We start from the raw sequence: 15,693 nt of genomic DNA, 5'->3' as shown, positions 1-15,693 counted from the left end.
ATGGCATATCACGGCCATTTTAGACTACTCGGACAGGGCATGTCGAAATAAACTGGGGAGGGCACCGCTTCGGCAAGGTTTCGAAGAGCGAACAGCATACGACTGACAACACTTGGGCAGACACGGGCCGAAACTCGATATAGTGGTGTACTGGATAGTCCGCCCTATTCTTCTTTGGCCGACACGGATCAGACTTAGGCATTCAGATAAGAGGAAGTCACAACAAATTCGGGAGCGGCAAAATCAACAGCAAACTCGTGAACTCTCGACTGTACTGTTTTTGGTCGATGCGGACCAATCGAATGCATTGAGCGTCTTCAATCCATCGATGCGCTCGCCTATTTGTGCTATGCCCTCTACATCCCATTTACGGCTGTTCCTAGCGACGCCACTGTGTCGAGAGACCACTTTCTTGTTCGTCATCCGGGTGCCTAACTAGTGCTCAATCCGATGATCCGCTGGCAACATCAGCCGGATGGTGTTTGATGCAGTGTAGAGAGAGGCTACTTCACAAGTTGGCTCTGATGGCCTGTTCAAGCGCCCTCTTGTTGGCACCGACGACCTCGCCGACCTTCTCGCCGCCCTTGAAGAGCATGAAGGTGGGCATGGCTCTGACACCCAACTCCTGGGCAACGTCAGGCAGCTCGTCGACGTCGATCTTGTAAAAATCGGCCTTGTCTTTGAACTCCTCGGACTCGCTGAATTTGACGAGCTCTGGAGCAATGACCTTGCAAGGGCCGCACCAGGTGGCGAAGCAGTCGAGAACGACCAGTCGGTCAGCGGGGGCTGAGAGGACTGAGGTGCTGAAGGAGGATTTGCTGTGGATTGGGTTAATACCGTATTTCTTGGCTGGTTGGGGGGCAGATGAGGCAGAAGTAGCAAAGGAGTTCCCAGCTTGTTCTTGACGCAGCTTGGCTTGATGGTAGGCTACGTACTCTCCAAGATTGTGGACGACCATTTTGTTCGGGGTAAGTGAAAAACGTGCCGGACTGGCGCTTGTAAAGAGACGCGTGTGTTGGTTTACAGTCGTTGTTCTTCGGACGGTAGTGGATTGCAAAAAGCGCTGAAGCTTGATGGCGGAGAAGCGGATTGATGCAGCCACGGCGAAGGTATTTATGTGGGAAGGACGGAGAGCGAAACCTGAGTGAGGCGATTGATGCTGGAAAGGGTGGACAAGGGGCGAGGATGGAAGGTGCTGGAGTGATGTTTGGAGCAAAACGATCGCCGACGAGAATGACAGTTGAGATGCCGTGCTTTTAAATGACGGGAGGCTTAGAAATCGAGACAGCTACCACCCGGTCTGTATGTGTAGGAACAGCGCAGGCGCAGGCAGACGGGGGGTAGAGGGGCGCAGGCCTGGCCAACACAAAAGCGGCAACAATGACGCCACGCTGCAGAGATGATTTGGAATCATGCTGACCACGTGACATGGCGCCGTCTCGCCGCTTTAAGAAGTACAAGGCTGCTTTGATATAAAGATACGTACGCAGTCACCTACCTACGCAGTAGTTCACTAATTACAGTACCTACAAGATAAGGTACCTAGGTACCTGGTACCTATTAGTTCCTACAGGTAAATAGCAGCTATTCAGGTGCCTATACCGAGACACAACAACAGCACCACCACTACCACCACTACCACATTGGTCAAAACGCCGTCACCTTTCTTTGCCACCTCGTCGCTTCTCTCCTGATCGGATCTCTAGTAATACGTATTATGGGACTGGGCACTGGAGTCCATCTTCATAGCTATCTTCACACAATTCATTCTCCCATTTAGTTTGTGCTACATGTCTCATTCCAGCTCCTCGATGCCAAATCGTCCAGGATGGGCTCGGGATTTCTGGCACACTATTACCTCTCTGTATTTGCAAATCCGCTTCAAAGCAACGCTTTCCTCGCAAATCAATTGCTGGATTATACCCTCTTGTCCCAAACTTGCTTTGCGCTCATGATCCAATTCAGTTGTCGCAACCCATCTTAAACCTCCAATTCTTGCCCGTAAGGAGTGGGCTGAGGTGTCTTTCGTGTCGTTAATCACGTCGTGGCTGACTGGCCGACGGGTAGTATTCCATGTGTGCTGTGCTTTGCAGCGAGGAAAACAGATGAGATACAAAGGAAAAGAGCACCCCACTTCAAAGTGATGCACAGTCTGCTCACGCCTTAGCAGGTGCTGATCGTTCCGTTTGAACGGGTGCCGCTCCTTGAGGAAGGCTCGGACTTCGCGGGGGAGCGTCCGACTGTGTCGACGATCGCCGGATGTCCAATAGTCTTGCACTTCCTGCACTGATATGCCTCGCGTGTCCTTTATACTCGACACTTTGGGCCCTTAAAAGTGGTGCATCCTGCAATTCCGTTTTGTGCGCCTCCCTTGCCGGCGAACCTCCATCCTCTTCGTCCAACTCGCCATCTGAGCTCGACCTTCGAGACCCCTCGGGCGTCTCTTTCCCAAATTCCCTCAAAATGCCTTCCGTCGATTTTGCCCGAGTAGGCTGACGAACCACAGTGGCGTGTCGTCCAAGACCTTCGTGCCACGTCTCATCGACCTCCTGTCTCGCGGGAACCGGAGGCATCTCGGGGACAGGACTGTGCTGCCTCTCCCTCTCGAGATCAATCACAGTGCTGCTTGCTTTTCGACCTATAGAGTGGTCTGAGTCGCGCCGCCGGCTAGGCCCTGGAGTCAGCCGGTTCAAATAGTCATCATCCGCAAGGCCGGCTTCCTCCGTCTCAAATGCCCCAGGCATGGTCTGCGGAAGAAGCGATGATTGACTATGTCGAATCGCATGGCCCATTCCACCGGACAATCTCTTGACTGGTTTTCCCGATAGCCAAGATCCCTCTGAATCAACCGATGCGAGCGACTGAGACAGCGCTATCCTCGACAGCGCCCCACTGCCGGTGTCAATGTCCATAGATTGTGCGTGTCGAGTCTCAGCGGGGCCTTTGTCTAGGGCAGGATTGCTCGAGCTCGTGGCCAGACTTCTTGCATCTAATGTCCCCGATAATGATTGCCTAGGCTGGTTCCCATGCCGCGGTCCTAAGCTAGCCTGGGGAATATTCATCGCTTCGGGCGACTGGACGCGAGAATCTGGCGGCGAGATGGGAAAGTCGGGTAAATCTTCACGGAATTTGGACATCGTCCTCTGTGGAACGGCGGAAGCTTCAGATCTCCGAAAAGTGCGAGGAACAACAACAGGCGGTGGTTGCTGCTTCCGGGCGAAGGATTCTCGAGAAGTGTTGGAGAATTCGGAGGGCGTGCTTCGGCCTCGATCAGTAGTACTGGCTTTTCGTCGACCGCCGCGCTTGAAAAAGCTCGTCCAGGAACTGAGCTGCTGACTGCTCTGGTCAGATGCACGGCGATCCGATTGACCATGTTCAGGAATGTCCGGCGTGATTTCACGAGCCAAACCGGAAGTCTGGGAGAGGCTCTGGCGATCTGCTGGGCGCTGTATGGGAGATGTAGGTGGCGACATTGTTGCTGCCTGCGATGGTTTCTGTTCTCTTCGAACTTCGACGGGCGACACCGTTCGCAAAGGCGATCTCACCGGCACCGGCGGTCCTTCGTCTTCTTCGAGGGTGAATGGATCCCGCATGATGTCGAAATCTTTTTCATCTTCAAAAGGGTTCCGTATGTGTTGAATTGGTTTGGTTTGGGAGCTCTCCGGATCAGCAAAAGGATCTCCCCCTTCGTTTTTGACGCTTAAGTTTCCTTGTCGTCCACGTTTTTCGATGCCGCCAGCCCCAAGGCTAGCAGAGCCCGCAGGTAGTCCATCACCTTGAGGTCCGCGGAGCTCCTCTTCTCGCTGCCTTTCAGCCTTGCGCTGAAGCTTCCTATGAAGGCGGTCTCGGTCGGCTGCTCTTTTCCTTTCATGTCGTCTCCTGTCCCTTTCCATTAGCTCCCTCAGACCCCCGGCATCAAGTTCGTCCGCTAACTCATCAATCCTCTTCTTTGAATAAACGTCTTCTTCCTCTATAGCTTGCTGGATTGAGGGCTTTATCCGGGCGGGCTGCTTCCCGACTGAGGTCCGAGGATTAGCGACGTATGTGAGCGTGGGTCGGGGACTCAGTGCAGCCAAGATCCCGATCTTGAATGAAGCCTGACTCGTCATGTCTTCAGATTCCTGGATGGTCTCAGGAAGGGGCAAAGATATCTCTGAAGCTGGTCGATGCAGTCGTCGATTGAGATCGCCAGGGACCTGTTTGGTGTCGCGACGCAATGGACCGGAACCAGAATATGAGACAGGGCGCTTCAAGCCAGGAACCGGTGAACTCATGGCGCGAATTTCTCTCTCTCGAGCATAGTCCTCTGCTTTTCTCTTGCTCGACTTCCTGCGTTGGAGAGACGGATCATGGCCTTTGCGTTTCGCCAGCAAGGTCGGGGCCTGGGGAAGAGCTGTGAATTCTTCAGGCCCAATGCTTGACTGTGATGCATGGGTGTGGGGATAGATTCCTGGCCCGTGGAAACCACCTGCTTCCACAGCCGAATTCCTTCTCTTTCCCCAAGGTTCAGATCCATGCCCACCGAGAGAGGTTGTCTGCGAATGGAAAGCAGTTGCGGGTTGACTTGCAACTCTCTGCTTGGACAGTCTCCGAGGCTTCTCGTCTTGTCCACGTTTGCTTTGGTTGCGCGCCATGGCCGCAAAGTCCCCAGAACCGCTAGATGTATATCGTGGTCTGATATCTGTCCGGAGCTTTTCTGAGGGCTTGTGCTGACGTTGGTCTTCACCTTGACTTGTACGGCGTTTCTTGCCTCCGCCGAATGGCCAAAATCCCATACTGGTTCCAACAACAGTGGATCAAACGTCCAGTGCTGCAGGAAGCTGCGGTCAAGGAAGTGGCTCTAGTCGAGGTGGACATTCACAAGGCTGAATGGGAGACATCAACGACGACGATTGTGGCGCTGGAGCACACTGTGGGTGTGGGTGAAGAAAAAGGCGCAGGCTGTCGAGCGGCGCGGGAAGTGTGAAGAAGCAATGTTTTGATTTAACCTGTGCGTTCTGTAGGGGAAGCCGCCCATGCGCCGTCTTGGTCGTAGGCACCGCAATGGTGGAAGATTTGACAGGTCCTAGACAGGCCAGACGTCGGATGACAGATACCGTGCGACAGAGGAGGGTCCAGAACAGGCGTGGAAGACGTGGAAAGAGCGATGATGAAGATGAAAAGAACCAAGCTTCTGGAAGAGCAGTAGAAACGAGAGTGAATGCAGAAAGGACAACAAAGGAGGACGAAGCGAGTTCGATGCAGGTTGTTGGACTGTGAGTGGCAGCGTGTGTGACGGAATGCTGGGTAGTCGCGATGATGTAGGCACCGTCGTTTAGGAGGATACAGTGGAAGCAGTAGTAGATGGCTCCAGAGGGAGGCGAGCGAGCGGCGGATGGGGTTGGGGAGCCCAAGAAGAACGGAAGAGACGGGCTTGAAGGGACTATGTAAAAGCCCCCCAATTGCGTGGGTGCCGAAGCGGCGGTGGAGTTGCGGTGCAGGAGGCGGCGTCCATACATAGTGCAGCCACCGAACTTCCAACCAAGAGGGGATTTTAGAGACTCAGCGGACGAGCCACTCTCGCCTGCCAGTGTTGCTGATGGCCAAACACTGAACAGCCTCTCAGCAACGGCAGCACCACTTGCCAGACAAGCCATCAATCGATGATGAGAATCACTGGCATCTCCGCCCAGCTCTGACAAGTTTCCCATCATCAACCCTGTCGGCACGAGGAGGATCACAGCAGATCTGGCTGCAGGCATTCGTCACCCGCCACCCGTCTAGAGGACATTCCTGACCATCCCAATCATCTGCGCCCTCCCCATCCGACCAGTCACGGCCCTCCCCGGCCGGTCCTCACGTCCGCCGCTCGACTAGAGCTTCCTCTCTCGCAGGCGACGTGACCAACAAGAGTCTGTCACGTACGTGTCCGCGTCTCGAATCATCCTGGAACTGAACGCAGGGTTCTCTGCAGTCCCTTCCATTTTTCCTTTTGCTTCGAGTGAGGGGTGCCCTCCAACACAAGTGCCAATGACGGGGGGCAGGGCGTGCTGCCATGGACAGACCCCATGAAACATCGGACATGCAAGGAACACAGCAGAGCAGCCACCACGTACAAGGGTCACAGTTGTCCACGGGCGGCACTGCTTAGGCATGACACGACAGCTATTCTTGTCTGGACTCTGCACAACTCAAAAAGTGCTCCGCGGGGCACAGAGATCAACCGGCGACTACCTGCATGAGGATGACTTTGTCGGTGGATTCCTCCAGTTGGGTGAAGCCGGCCTCTCAGTCTAACAGCTTTGGGGCGCCCATCTGCCATCTGCCATGACAGCTTTTGTGGCTTACCTTTGGTGACGTTCCTAACCAGATGCACCTATATGTGTAGCTTGCTGGGCCCAAGGCTCCTGGACAGTGGGCTACCCATGGTTCGACGGACTTCGAGAGGCTAATCAGGTACCCGAGCCAAGTACCATGCTACGTCGAAGCTACCTCCGAACCCCGGGTAGCGGACAGTGGCTAAGCTGGGAGCAGATTCAAGGATTGTGAGCGCAAAAAGACCGGTTCCTGCATTGATCGCTTCCTTTCCCAGCACATGTCTCAGACTCAATCCTGCTTCAAGTCTGCGCTGATCCTTTCCGACTGCAGCTTCTCCGGAATCCCTCACTCTTCCTCCTTCTCGAGCTTCGGCCGAGGAACAGTCCAATCTTTCGCAGGTGTCCATGCACAAATCAGAGGGATGAAGACACGCAGCCTAGGGATCTCGGCGCCGTGACATAGCTGACGGCTGTGGCGCTCTTACGGAGTATTTAACCGTCCGCGGCGTCGTTGTTGTCCCTGTCGGCAATCTCGCGATTGGCGAGTGAGGATCCCAACTCAGACACCTTCATCTCCCATACGCCTCCTGAAACAGTTACGAAAGCGGCAGGTTTGAACTTTTGATAGTGAGAGTTAGTAGGATGGGAAGCAGTCTTTGGCTAGGAGGAGCTCAACGTACGCCGTACATAGTCGCTAACAGACAAATTCATCTCAATACGATACTATCGCCTACAACAAAACTAACATCTAAAATTGCAATCCAGGAGGGCCCTTCGAATAGATCTGGTCTCGGGAGGGGTTTCCCGTTGCTCACGGTGTCTCCGACCTACAGTATCTTCACAGCTTTGCTCTTTCGGGGAAGGTTTCATCCACCAGTTTCACTGCTGCTTGGGAACAGCCATACGAGGATTGGTAACCTGGAACAAAGTCAGTTAGAGACGTTCATACAGATCCCGACCAAGATGCACAGGATGCACAGGGCTCGAGGGCCCTTAGGCCTCTAAGCCTTACCTGCACCCCCTGCGCCATAGTTATGCACTGTCCAGACACCATTGATCTTCTCTTTCTCGATGCGGGTTCCGCCTTCTCGGACAGGCCTCAAACCGACGCCGTGTCGTATGACGTCCAGATGCTCAATGCCTTTGCCTCCCGTCAATTCCGGGCATATCTCGACACACCTCTTCATGATTCTGATGGCAAGGTTCGGGTCTGGCTGTGACTCCCAATTTCCTTTCTGATAACAGCCTCCGAGGATTGTGCCTCCGCCGGCGGCCCGGGTCATTATCTAGCAAGCAGCAAGAATCAGTAACCGAATGTCAGAGGTTTGCAACAGAATGTCTAAATATGCAACACTGGTGCCACTCGATGGCCTTACGCCCGAGCAAGTGACTGAACCGTAGCCCAGGTCTGGCTGCACTATTTGACACTTGCACAGGACCAGGGCAACTCACATAGCACGCCTCGTCAGGGCCATCGTCGGTCCCTGAGATGGAAAACATGGCGGGTGCCACGTTTCTGACAATGACAATCTGGCCTCTTGCGGGAACGACCGATTTGTCTTCGACTCCGCCAAGCTTGGAGGCTGAGAGGCCAGTACAGTTAACAATCAGGTCAGCCGGCTTGCCTGAATGGTGCACACTGGGGGCGGCTGCATCTGCAATATGTTCAAATATGGCTCTCTTGAAGACAACGCCATTTTTCAGACATTGGGATACCAGCCAGGGCAAATATATGGCAGTATTGATGCAGACCGATGTAAAATAAGTGGCATTGTCTACTCCTGGCTTGAGCTCCGATTTGGGGATTTCGCGAAACTGGGACATGAGGGAGGTCGAGTCAGCCGGCGAGGGTTATGCGACGCGTCTTTGCCGTTGTATGAGGACTTACATCGTCGAAAAGGGTCTTGAACCAGGGCGTTGGACTCAAAAGCTCACTGAACCAAGCTGCGGTGGCAGACGAAACGTCCTTTCCACGATTATAGATGTTGGTTCCTTGAAAATGTACTCCGGCCTCAGGATGATTGCGGGCCAGATCTGCAAGGGGTTCCCACGTATTGCGATCCCACTCAGCCGCCTCGGTGCCTCTTACTGATACCCTGGGTGAAGGACATCAGCTCAAGTAGCGTCATGAGGATGGAGATTGGGATGGTTTGGCGCACGGCATGTAGTTTGCGCCAGCCCAAGGGGACGCATATTCGATATCGTAGTCTCCCGGCATGTGCTTAGCGGCAACGGTAATCTTGTACCGCGGGTTTCTCGAGAGCAGCAAGGCTGTGGTTAGGCCAGCAACGCCGGCCCTGGATTCGAGAACGAGTCAGGCTCCAATCATGACATATCAGGGCGTCGGGGCGTCAGGGGCGTTGAGTCTCTGAACCTACCCAACCACGACAATATTCTTCTCGCCCATTGTGCCCAACCGCGCTTAATATCGTGAATAAGTATTCTGCCGGTACCTAGATCGCGAGGTGTAGGTGAATGAATGCCTCGCCTCTTTTCTGCCGTACCCGTAGCCACACAATAGGATCCAGAGCACAATAGCCTCCCAAGGAAAGGAACACACGGTTGAAGAGCAGAACACCTAGATCGAAGACTCTTCCAAATTTTGGCATCTATTTCTACTATCTCACACCACTGTACGCCGTATCTTTTCGTCGCCCCGCTGCAGCTACAGCTTGATCGCAGATTTCCAGTCATCAAATACCTTATCCACTCGATCGCTTATCGGCTTCGCTGTTAGGTGCCTCAGGGCTCCTTAGGCCTTTCCGCCGCCTATCTTGCAACACCATTCGTCGGGTTTCCGGCTCAGGTCCAGTAGCTCAAGTCTGAGCGTTGTTGCTTGGGCCACGGAGGCCAGCAGGTGTGTTGTGTCCGCTCCACTACTGCAGTACGGCGTAGTGTCCAGCAGGTATGTGCAGTGGTCAGTAAGCCACAGACGTCCCTTCCCGGCAGGCGTTCCGGGGGGATGCCAGGGCGAAGGACCCCCCCGCGGGCCTTAGGAGCCTGCCGTTAGGCGGCTTAGGCATGCCTACAGGCTCTCCTAGCCACTCCTCAATCCCTGCACCCCCCTAACTGACTGCCCAACTCCACAGCCCAGGACATTGCAGCCGGGGTATTTGGCAAAGCACTGATTGAATCATTGCCCTATTCTTGCCATCGAAAACATCCTTAGGATCCCCTCCCCTGACCACCTGTCCATCTTGCCCTTCAACCCTGCAGCCCCGTCATGTCGTCCTAATCTTTGGGGCTCTCAGTTCTTCCTCCCCTTCTTCTTCTTCCTTTCCATATATCATCCCAGATGCTCTTGTCAATGGATCATTTGCGATCATGGCTGACCATGCATTGCCCACACAGCTCCCCAGCATGGTTCGCAAGCCCAAGGCTGTATGGCCTGGCCTGGTCAAGATGGGCATGTACCAGAAGCAAATAGCAGGGGATGGTATGCATTTCCCTCTCACAGTGGGAGTGATGAAAGTCTTGACTGACATCCTCCAGGTAATTGTCTCTTTGCATCTCTTTCTGACCAGCTCTACGGCACTCCGGTCAAACACCCCGAAATCCGTGCAAACATCATCGAACACATGCGCACATTTCGGCCTCTCTTCGAGCACTATGTCCATAAAGATGACGTGCAACAACGACGAACCCTCCGTTCTGCTAAACTGGCAGCCCCTCAAGACTCAGAAGACTCGTTCGAAGAATACCTGGCCCTCATGTCACGCAGCGGAACATATGGCGGAGAACCCGAATTGGTTGCCTTCTGTCAGGTCTACAATCAGGACGTCACGGTACACCTGCCACGCATCAAAAACTTTGAGCGAGACTCGATCTCGTACACCAACGAACACCGAGAAGCCACTGTCCTGATGCCACCGTTGCACATTTGCTACGGCGGGGACGAGGTCACCAGAGCACACTACGATTCAGCCCGGAGCAGAGATGGTTCTACCCCCAGAAGCCGGAATAGTCCCCTATTCAAGCCCCAAGAGACCACTCGCAACTCTCTTGCCAACTCCATCCCTGAACCTGACTTTATCCTCACCAACAGATCAATTCGAAGCAGCAGATCTGATCTGTCTTCGGAACTTATTCAAGATATCCTTCAGCGAAACAAGAAAGAAGTCGAGATCAACCTAGACCAGCTGAGTGACAAAAATCGTGTCAGGAGCCCTTCTGTGACTTCCTCGCAACGCAGCTCCAGCTCCAAGAGATCGTTGGATGACGATGGAGAGTCTCTTCGCTCCAGCAAGAGAGCTGACCGACGCAAGAGCACTCGACGACGAGCAGACATGACGGCGGCGATCTCAGATGCAGACAACGAGGTTTCTCCGCGTCTCTCCGTCGATTTGCGCTCCACAGATACGGCCCCAAGCACTCAAGATACGACAGCCTCATCAGACATTCCTCCCTCTGAATACAACAGCGATCCTATCAAGACGACGTGCATAACTCCAGAGGATCAAAGCAACGACTTTGAGCCTGCAGTTCGTGCCGCAAAGCCCCGTGCCAAACCTCAGACCCGGACTTCTCTTAACGTTGTCACCAATGGAGCACAAATTTCCGACCCATCCACTCCAAGGCACATGTCGGTTGCAGAGAGGCCGAAGTCAACATTACGAGCATAGCGTTCAAACGGAGTATAGGTTATGGACATTGGTCTATCTTGGCGAGGTGTTCTGCATACGATGGATTTGCATAGTGATACCCCAGCATAGCGTCGGCGGCATGTGGTTAGAATTCTAGGAACGACCATTCGGTACCTGACGGGAGGTTGGGTCACGCATGACTTATGATAAACGGTCGTATTATAGACTGACCGAAGCAAGACGAAAGTGAGGGAGCTCGTTGGATCTTGCCTTTGACTTAGTCTTCAGTATTTTGCTCTGCGATCCTGCAGCAGAGAGGACCAAAATGGGCCCTTCAATATTGAGCTCTGGCATACATATTCTCCGTACTTGACTATGAGTGTTTGGAGACAGAGTATCCGTACTACGTACTACTACTATGGAGTACGGATACTACTGGTACAGAATAAGTACCTAATTCGTAGCAACTGCTCTCGACGCGCCGTCGCGACACTCTTGGCTTACGTCGACCGCCAGTGTGGCAGTGTGGCCACCATGGCAGTACTAGGTGCTCCGTACTAGTAGGCTGCAGCTTAGTTGTTCCTAGCTCGCGAAATAATGTGGTCATGTAAAGAGCCGACCTTCCCCATGCTCCAAGTCTGCAACCGTGTTATAGGAAAGACTCCCCTTTTGTGTTCTACTGCCTGCGGAATTCCACGTGAACACTTTGGTCTTTCTGTCAAGGTCCTGAACCATCCAAGCCTCGCCTCTCCTCACACCAGACAGCCTGCAACAGCCTGACTCTCTCCTTTAACGCCCAACTCACCCTGTGATCCTGAGACCTCGTCGCACGCTGATTTTCAGTCTCGACACCATGGACTTTTCCAACATTTTGTACGTGTCCACGTCATGCTGCACACAGGCAGGACGAGTCGCCGAAGCAAGATGGAGCATGCTAGGCTAACGCTGCACAACAGTCGGCTAGTCAACCTAGTTGTCGGTGGGATTATGGTTCTTGGAGGTACGCGATAGTATGAATTGTCATTGACCTAGACTGATGATGCTTCTACACAGGAATCAGTCAATTCTTCCCCATAGGCTTGTCGGTCGCCCCCTCCCGATGCATTCTGCCTGGTTGCTGAGCTCAAAACAGTCGGAGTATCATTGTCGGCATCTTTGTGATCATATTTGGCCTTGGTATGAAGAGTGATTTCAAGAGCATATTTTCCGGAGGGCTGACATTCGGAAAAAGCTATTGCCGGTCTCGAACTACTACCCCAGGTTCCGCCATATGTCCCTCGATACGCAAGCTTCCTGTTCTCTTTCCTTGGGCGTGGCGTCTGTTAGTATACCTGTCCGACTAACGACCGAAAACACTAACGCGATACAGTCTATATCTTCATCGGTTGCATCATCCTTGAAGGCCATGTGTTGCGCATAATCGCCGGGACCATCATCGGGGTTGTTGGTGTCGCTTACTGCGGGCTCGAATTCACGCCTTCTATCGAGCCTCCCAACAACATGAGGGATGCAGACGCCGGATGGGGCGCCGAACAGGTTTAAGAAGCTTACCAGCCGCAGGCTCGTATGAAGCGCGCGGCAAATGACTGTTCGCTCCCAATCGCATTGGTTTCGTTGGAGCTCGGGAACGTGAAGAATGATTTGCCGGCACAAATCCACTTTGTCATTCTATCAGAGAGGCGTGGGGTTGCATCAGCAAGTAGGGTTGAGGGCCCGAATGCTGTTAAAGGAACGGGAGACATCGAGCTCCAGGGTTTAGCATTGCCAATGATACGTCCGGCCTTTTGGCCTCCACTCGAGAATCAGGAAAAAGCCACAGTACCAGGTATTTATTTGGCATTCGAGGTGAGCAGAGAGAGAAAATCAAGATAATTAATTCCATCCCGGCGGGACACATCTTTCACGCAAATAGGGTCCTCAAAAAACGTGGCCCTTGCCTAACAAGGCCGAGTTGTCCACGGCGTCTCGGCTCATCACGTGATGCCAGACACGTGACAGGTGGCCACGACAGCCAATCATAATTGAGCTGTTTGATATTACGCCGGGAGGCTGCCTGGCGCGATTCTTTTCTCCACTGACGCCTCTTCGTAGTATCTCCCGTGCCGTCATTCCCATCCCTCATAGGAGTTCACTGTCACTCGACCTCGACCAGGCTCGCCATTTCTATTCCTCCTGCCTGCCACCAAAAATCCCTCGAGGCATTCTCATCTTGCCCATCTCGCCGCCATTTCTTTCGCTACCTTTCTGGACGCGACATCCCCTACCGCAGAGCCATACTCTTGACGCGACTACCACTCAAGGACACCGTACCCTTATCCTCTCAACACTCGCCAAGACGATTCTACAGTGTACATACACCCGCCTGGCATCCTCGGTCTACAAGCTAGATCGTTGGCGCTTCCCGGGCACTTCACTCGAATTTTCATCATCTACGGCATCGATCTGCTGTTGCTGATTTAATTCTCCCGGGAGCCTGGATGGGGCTTGGGTTCAGCTGACAGGAAAGACCAAAGTTGAGCAGGCATGTTGGCCGTACGAAGTGCGATGGACGCTCTGCAACATTCCGCTTCATTCGGTTCGGAGAGAGACACTCTAATGCGTCAGCCATCTGCCGAAGACCTCGATGCCGCTCATCAACTTGTGTCCTCTGCTCGTGGAGAGCGTGCTGGGTCACATATTATCCATGATGGTCATGTGAGCGATAGCGCGGCTGACAGTGCTCGCCCGGATCGACTGAGTCCGAGGGCGGACGCGCACCCTCCGCGTTCATCAAGTGAACTGCCTGAGCAGAAAGAGGATGTCAGCGGTCTTGGGCAAATCTGCAGGTATGTATCCCGCCAGTTCCCCGATTTACCTGCCATGAAAAAGGATCTCCATTCTATGTCTCACTCCTCATCTCTCGCCCGGTCTTGAACGCCGCAACTGACCCCCTTTGCAGTAATTGTGGCACCACTAAGACTCCCCTGTGGCGACGGTCTCCGACTGGGACAACAATATGCAACGCTTGTGGGCTATACCTCAAGACGCGCAACGCTCCGAGACCCACGAATTTCAAACGTCCAAATCCAACCACTCCTGCTGAGAGTCCTCGGCAGACAAGCAGAACATCACCCGCAGCTACAACCTCTCCGACGCCAGTACAAACCCAGCAGCCGGGCATACCCTACCGAGTTCCAGAGCATACACCAGGTTCCTGTCCGGGTGGTGGAAACTGTAACGGGGCGGGTGGCGCTGAAGGGTGCGGAGGGTGTCCTGCATATAACAACAGAGTCGCAAGGTCTACCAACGCTTCTACTCTAGTCAACCCGCAAACGCCGTCCGAGGGCGATCGCCAGAACAATACAGATACCGCCGCCAGCCAGACTGCCTTTACCACTGCGCCTCCGCCTCAAGCGGCTACGGACAGTGTATCCTTAGTTGTCGCTTGTAAAAACTGCGGCACCACAGTGACTCCTCTCTGGCGACGGGACGAGCACGGGCATCCCATCTGCAACGCCTGCGGCTTATACCATAAGTTGCACGGGTCGCATCGGCCTGTGCAGATGAAAAAGTCCACCATCAAGAGACGGAAACGAGTTGTGCCTGCATATCCGGACGTCCTCCGATCGGATGGCAATGTGTCGCAGAAGACCGTGTCGACCTCCCCTGAGCCAGTGTCGCCTGGGTTAGACTACCGTGAAAGCTCTGGAGATCCGACACCTGCACCCAAGAGGAGACGAGCTCCACCACCTGTGGACTATACAGGGTATGTGCCAGGGCCATCTGCAGGTGGTGATGCTCCCCGTAGCACACAGCCACCTTCCGACGACTACACGGTGCAAGTACGCCTTGCAGCTGCAGCTGCGGAGGGCATGCAGCTAGACCCTTCATTGGTCGATACCGGCCGCCGATCACAAGAACCGGCACCACGACCGAGTGACGCTTCTGCTCCTGTCAGCGGCCCGATTGCTGAAACTGATCGCGAGCACTGGCGCCTAGAACGCCGGGCACAACTTATGCGAGAGGCAGAGGTAATGCGTGCGGCGCTGCGGGCAAAGGAGCGCGAGATTGATGACCTGACGTGATCAACACTTGATGGGAGTTAACGGGGATTTAACAGGAGTGTGGTCGCAGCTGTTGATTCTTTAACCACTACGCGTGGTCATCGGCGCAGGGCTGCATTCGAGATGTACGCATAGCGAGCGAGGCGTCGGGGTCAGCTTCTGGAGCCTTGACACAGGTCCATGTGAGGATTTGTCAAGCACGATTATAGTAGTACGTAGTGTCTTGCCAGAATTGCCATAACACTAGCTCAACTTCTCTATAAGCAAGCATTCTTTGGGCCTGATCTAACGCTCAGAAGATCTGTAATATGTCTATAAGTGGTGTTCTCTTGATGTCAACCCACCTGACACTCAGTATATTGTCTGACTACGTAGCTGGCAGACCGATTCACTTAAAGCATGGCTACCCTCTGCTTAATATGGATTTCATTTCCGATGACGGACTGACGAGCTCATTACGCTCGGACTTGTCGTCGGCCTCCTCCCGGCACATGAAAGTAGTACAGCATCTCCACGTCCTCTCATCGGAATTCTTCCGGCTGTTATGATACGGATTACTCTGTATGCACCTGGAGGAGGCCCATTCATTGCCTCTAGTCTCGAGTCTGTTCATTGCAGTGCTGGCCACTTTGGCCTGCGCGTTCTGAAAACAGAGGCACTTTGGCGATCGCTCATGCTGAGTATGTGGCAGACATCATCTGCACAGACTGAGAGAATAGTTTGCTCATGTCGGGCCGCAAACCATTCTCGTGTCGGGCCAAGCACTTTTGC

General features: G+C 53.8%; 6 protein-coding genes across 6 annotated transcripts; 3 read left to right on the top strand and 3 right to left on the bottom strand.

The window, feature by feature from the left end:
- Positions 1-508: 508 nt before the first annotated feature.
- A1O3_05119 (thioredoxin 1) lies at positions 509-958 on the bottom strand (the record flags this gene model as incomplete). The annotated part of the gene is made up of 1 exon (XM_007735246.1): positions 509-958. The coding sequence occupies one exon, from the start codon at positions 956-958 to the stop codon at positions 509-511; it is 450 nt and encodes a 149-aa protein (XP_007733436.1).
- A 1,198-nt stretch (positions 959-2,156) lies between these two features.
- On the bottom strand, positions 2,157-4,634 carry A1O3_05118 (uncharacterized protein; the record flags this gene model as incomplete). Its single annotated transcript, XM_007735245.1, has 1 exon — positions 2,157-4,634. The coding sequence occupies one exon, from the start codon at positions 4,632-4,634 to the stop codon at positions 2,157-2,159; it is 2,478 nt and encodes an 825-aa protein (XP_007733435.1).
- A 2,500-nt stretch (positions 4,635-7,134) lies between these two features.
- Positions 7,135-8,703, bottom strand: A1O3_05117 (D-amino-acid oxidase; the record flags this gene model as incomplete). The annotated part of the gene is made up of 6 exons (XM_007735244.1): positions 7,135-7,214; positions 7,309-7,582; positions 7,749-8,111; positions 8,185-8,392; positions 8,456-8,593; positions 8,675-8,703. The coding sequence occupies 6 exons, from the start codon at positions 8,701-8,703 to the stop codon at positions 7,135-7,137; spliced, it is 1,092 nt and encodes a 363-aa protein (XP_007733434.1).
- A 917-nt stretch (positions 8,704-9,620) lies between these two features.
- A1O3_05116 (uncharacterized protein) lies at positions 9,621-10,918 on the top strand (the record flags this gene model as incomplete). Its single annotated transcript, XM_007735243.1, has 2 exons — positions 9,621-9,732; positions 9,789-10,918. 2 exons carry the CDS (start codon positions 9,621-9,623, stop codon positions 10,916-10,918), a joined length of 1,242 nt encoding a protein of 413 aa, XP_007733433.1.
- Positions 10,919-11,803: 885 nt separating this feature from the next.
- A1O3_05115 (uncharacterized protein) lies at positions 11,804-12,421 on the top strand (the record flags this gene model as incomplete). Its single annotated transcript, XM_007735242.1, has 5 exons — positions 11,804-11,879; positions 11,933-11,960; positions 12,012-12,055; positions 12,111-12,200; positions 12,249-12,421. The coding sequence occupies 5 exons, from the start codon at positions 11,804-11,806 to the stop codon at positions 12,419-12,421; spliced, it is 411 nt and encodes a 136-aa protein (XP_007733432.1).
- Positions 12,422-13,474: 1,053 nt separating this feature from the next.
- On the top strand, positions 13,475-14,943 carry A1O3_05114 (uncharacterized protein; the record flags this gene model as incomplete). The annotated part of the gene is made up of 2 exons (XM_007735241.1): positions 13,475-13,704; positions 13,818-14,943. 2 exons carry the CDS (start codon positions 13,475-13,477, stop codon positions 14,941-14,943), a joined length of 1,356 nt encoding a protein of 451 aa, XP_007733431.1.
- Between the last annotated feature and the right edge of the window lie 750 nt (positions 14,944-15,693).

The sequence above is a fragment of the Capronia epimyces genome, assembly GCF_000585565.1.
Source record: "Capronia epimyces CBS 606.96 chromosome Unknown aczIQ-supercont1.4, whole genome shotgun sequence".
NCBI lineage: Eukaryota > Fungi > Ascomycota > Eurotiomycetes > Chaetothyriales > Herpotrichiellaceae > Capronia > Capronia epimyces.
This window is presented reverse-complemented; position numbering and strand designations above follow the sequence as displayed.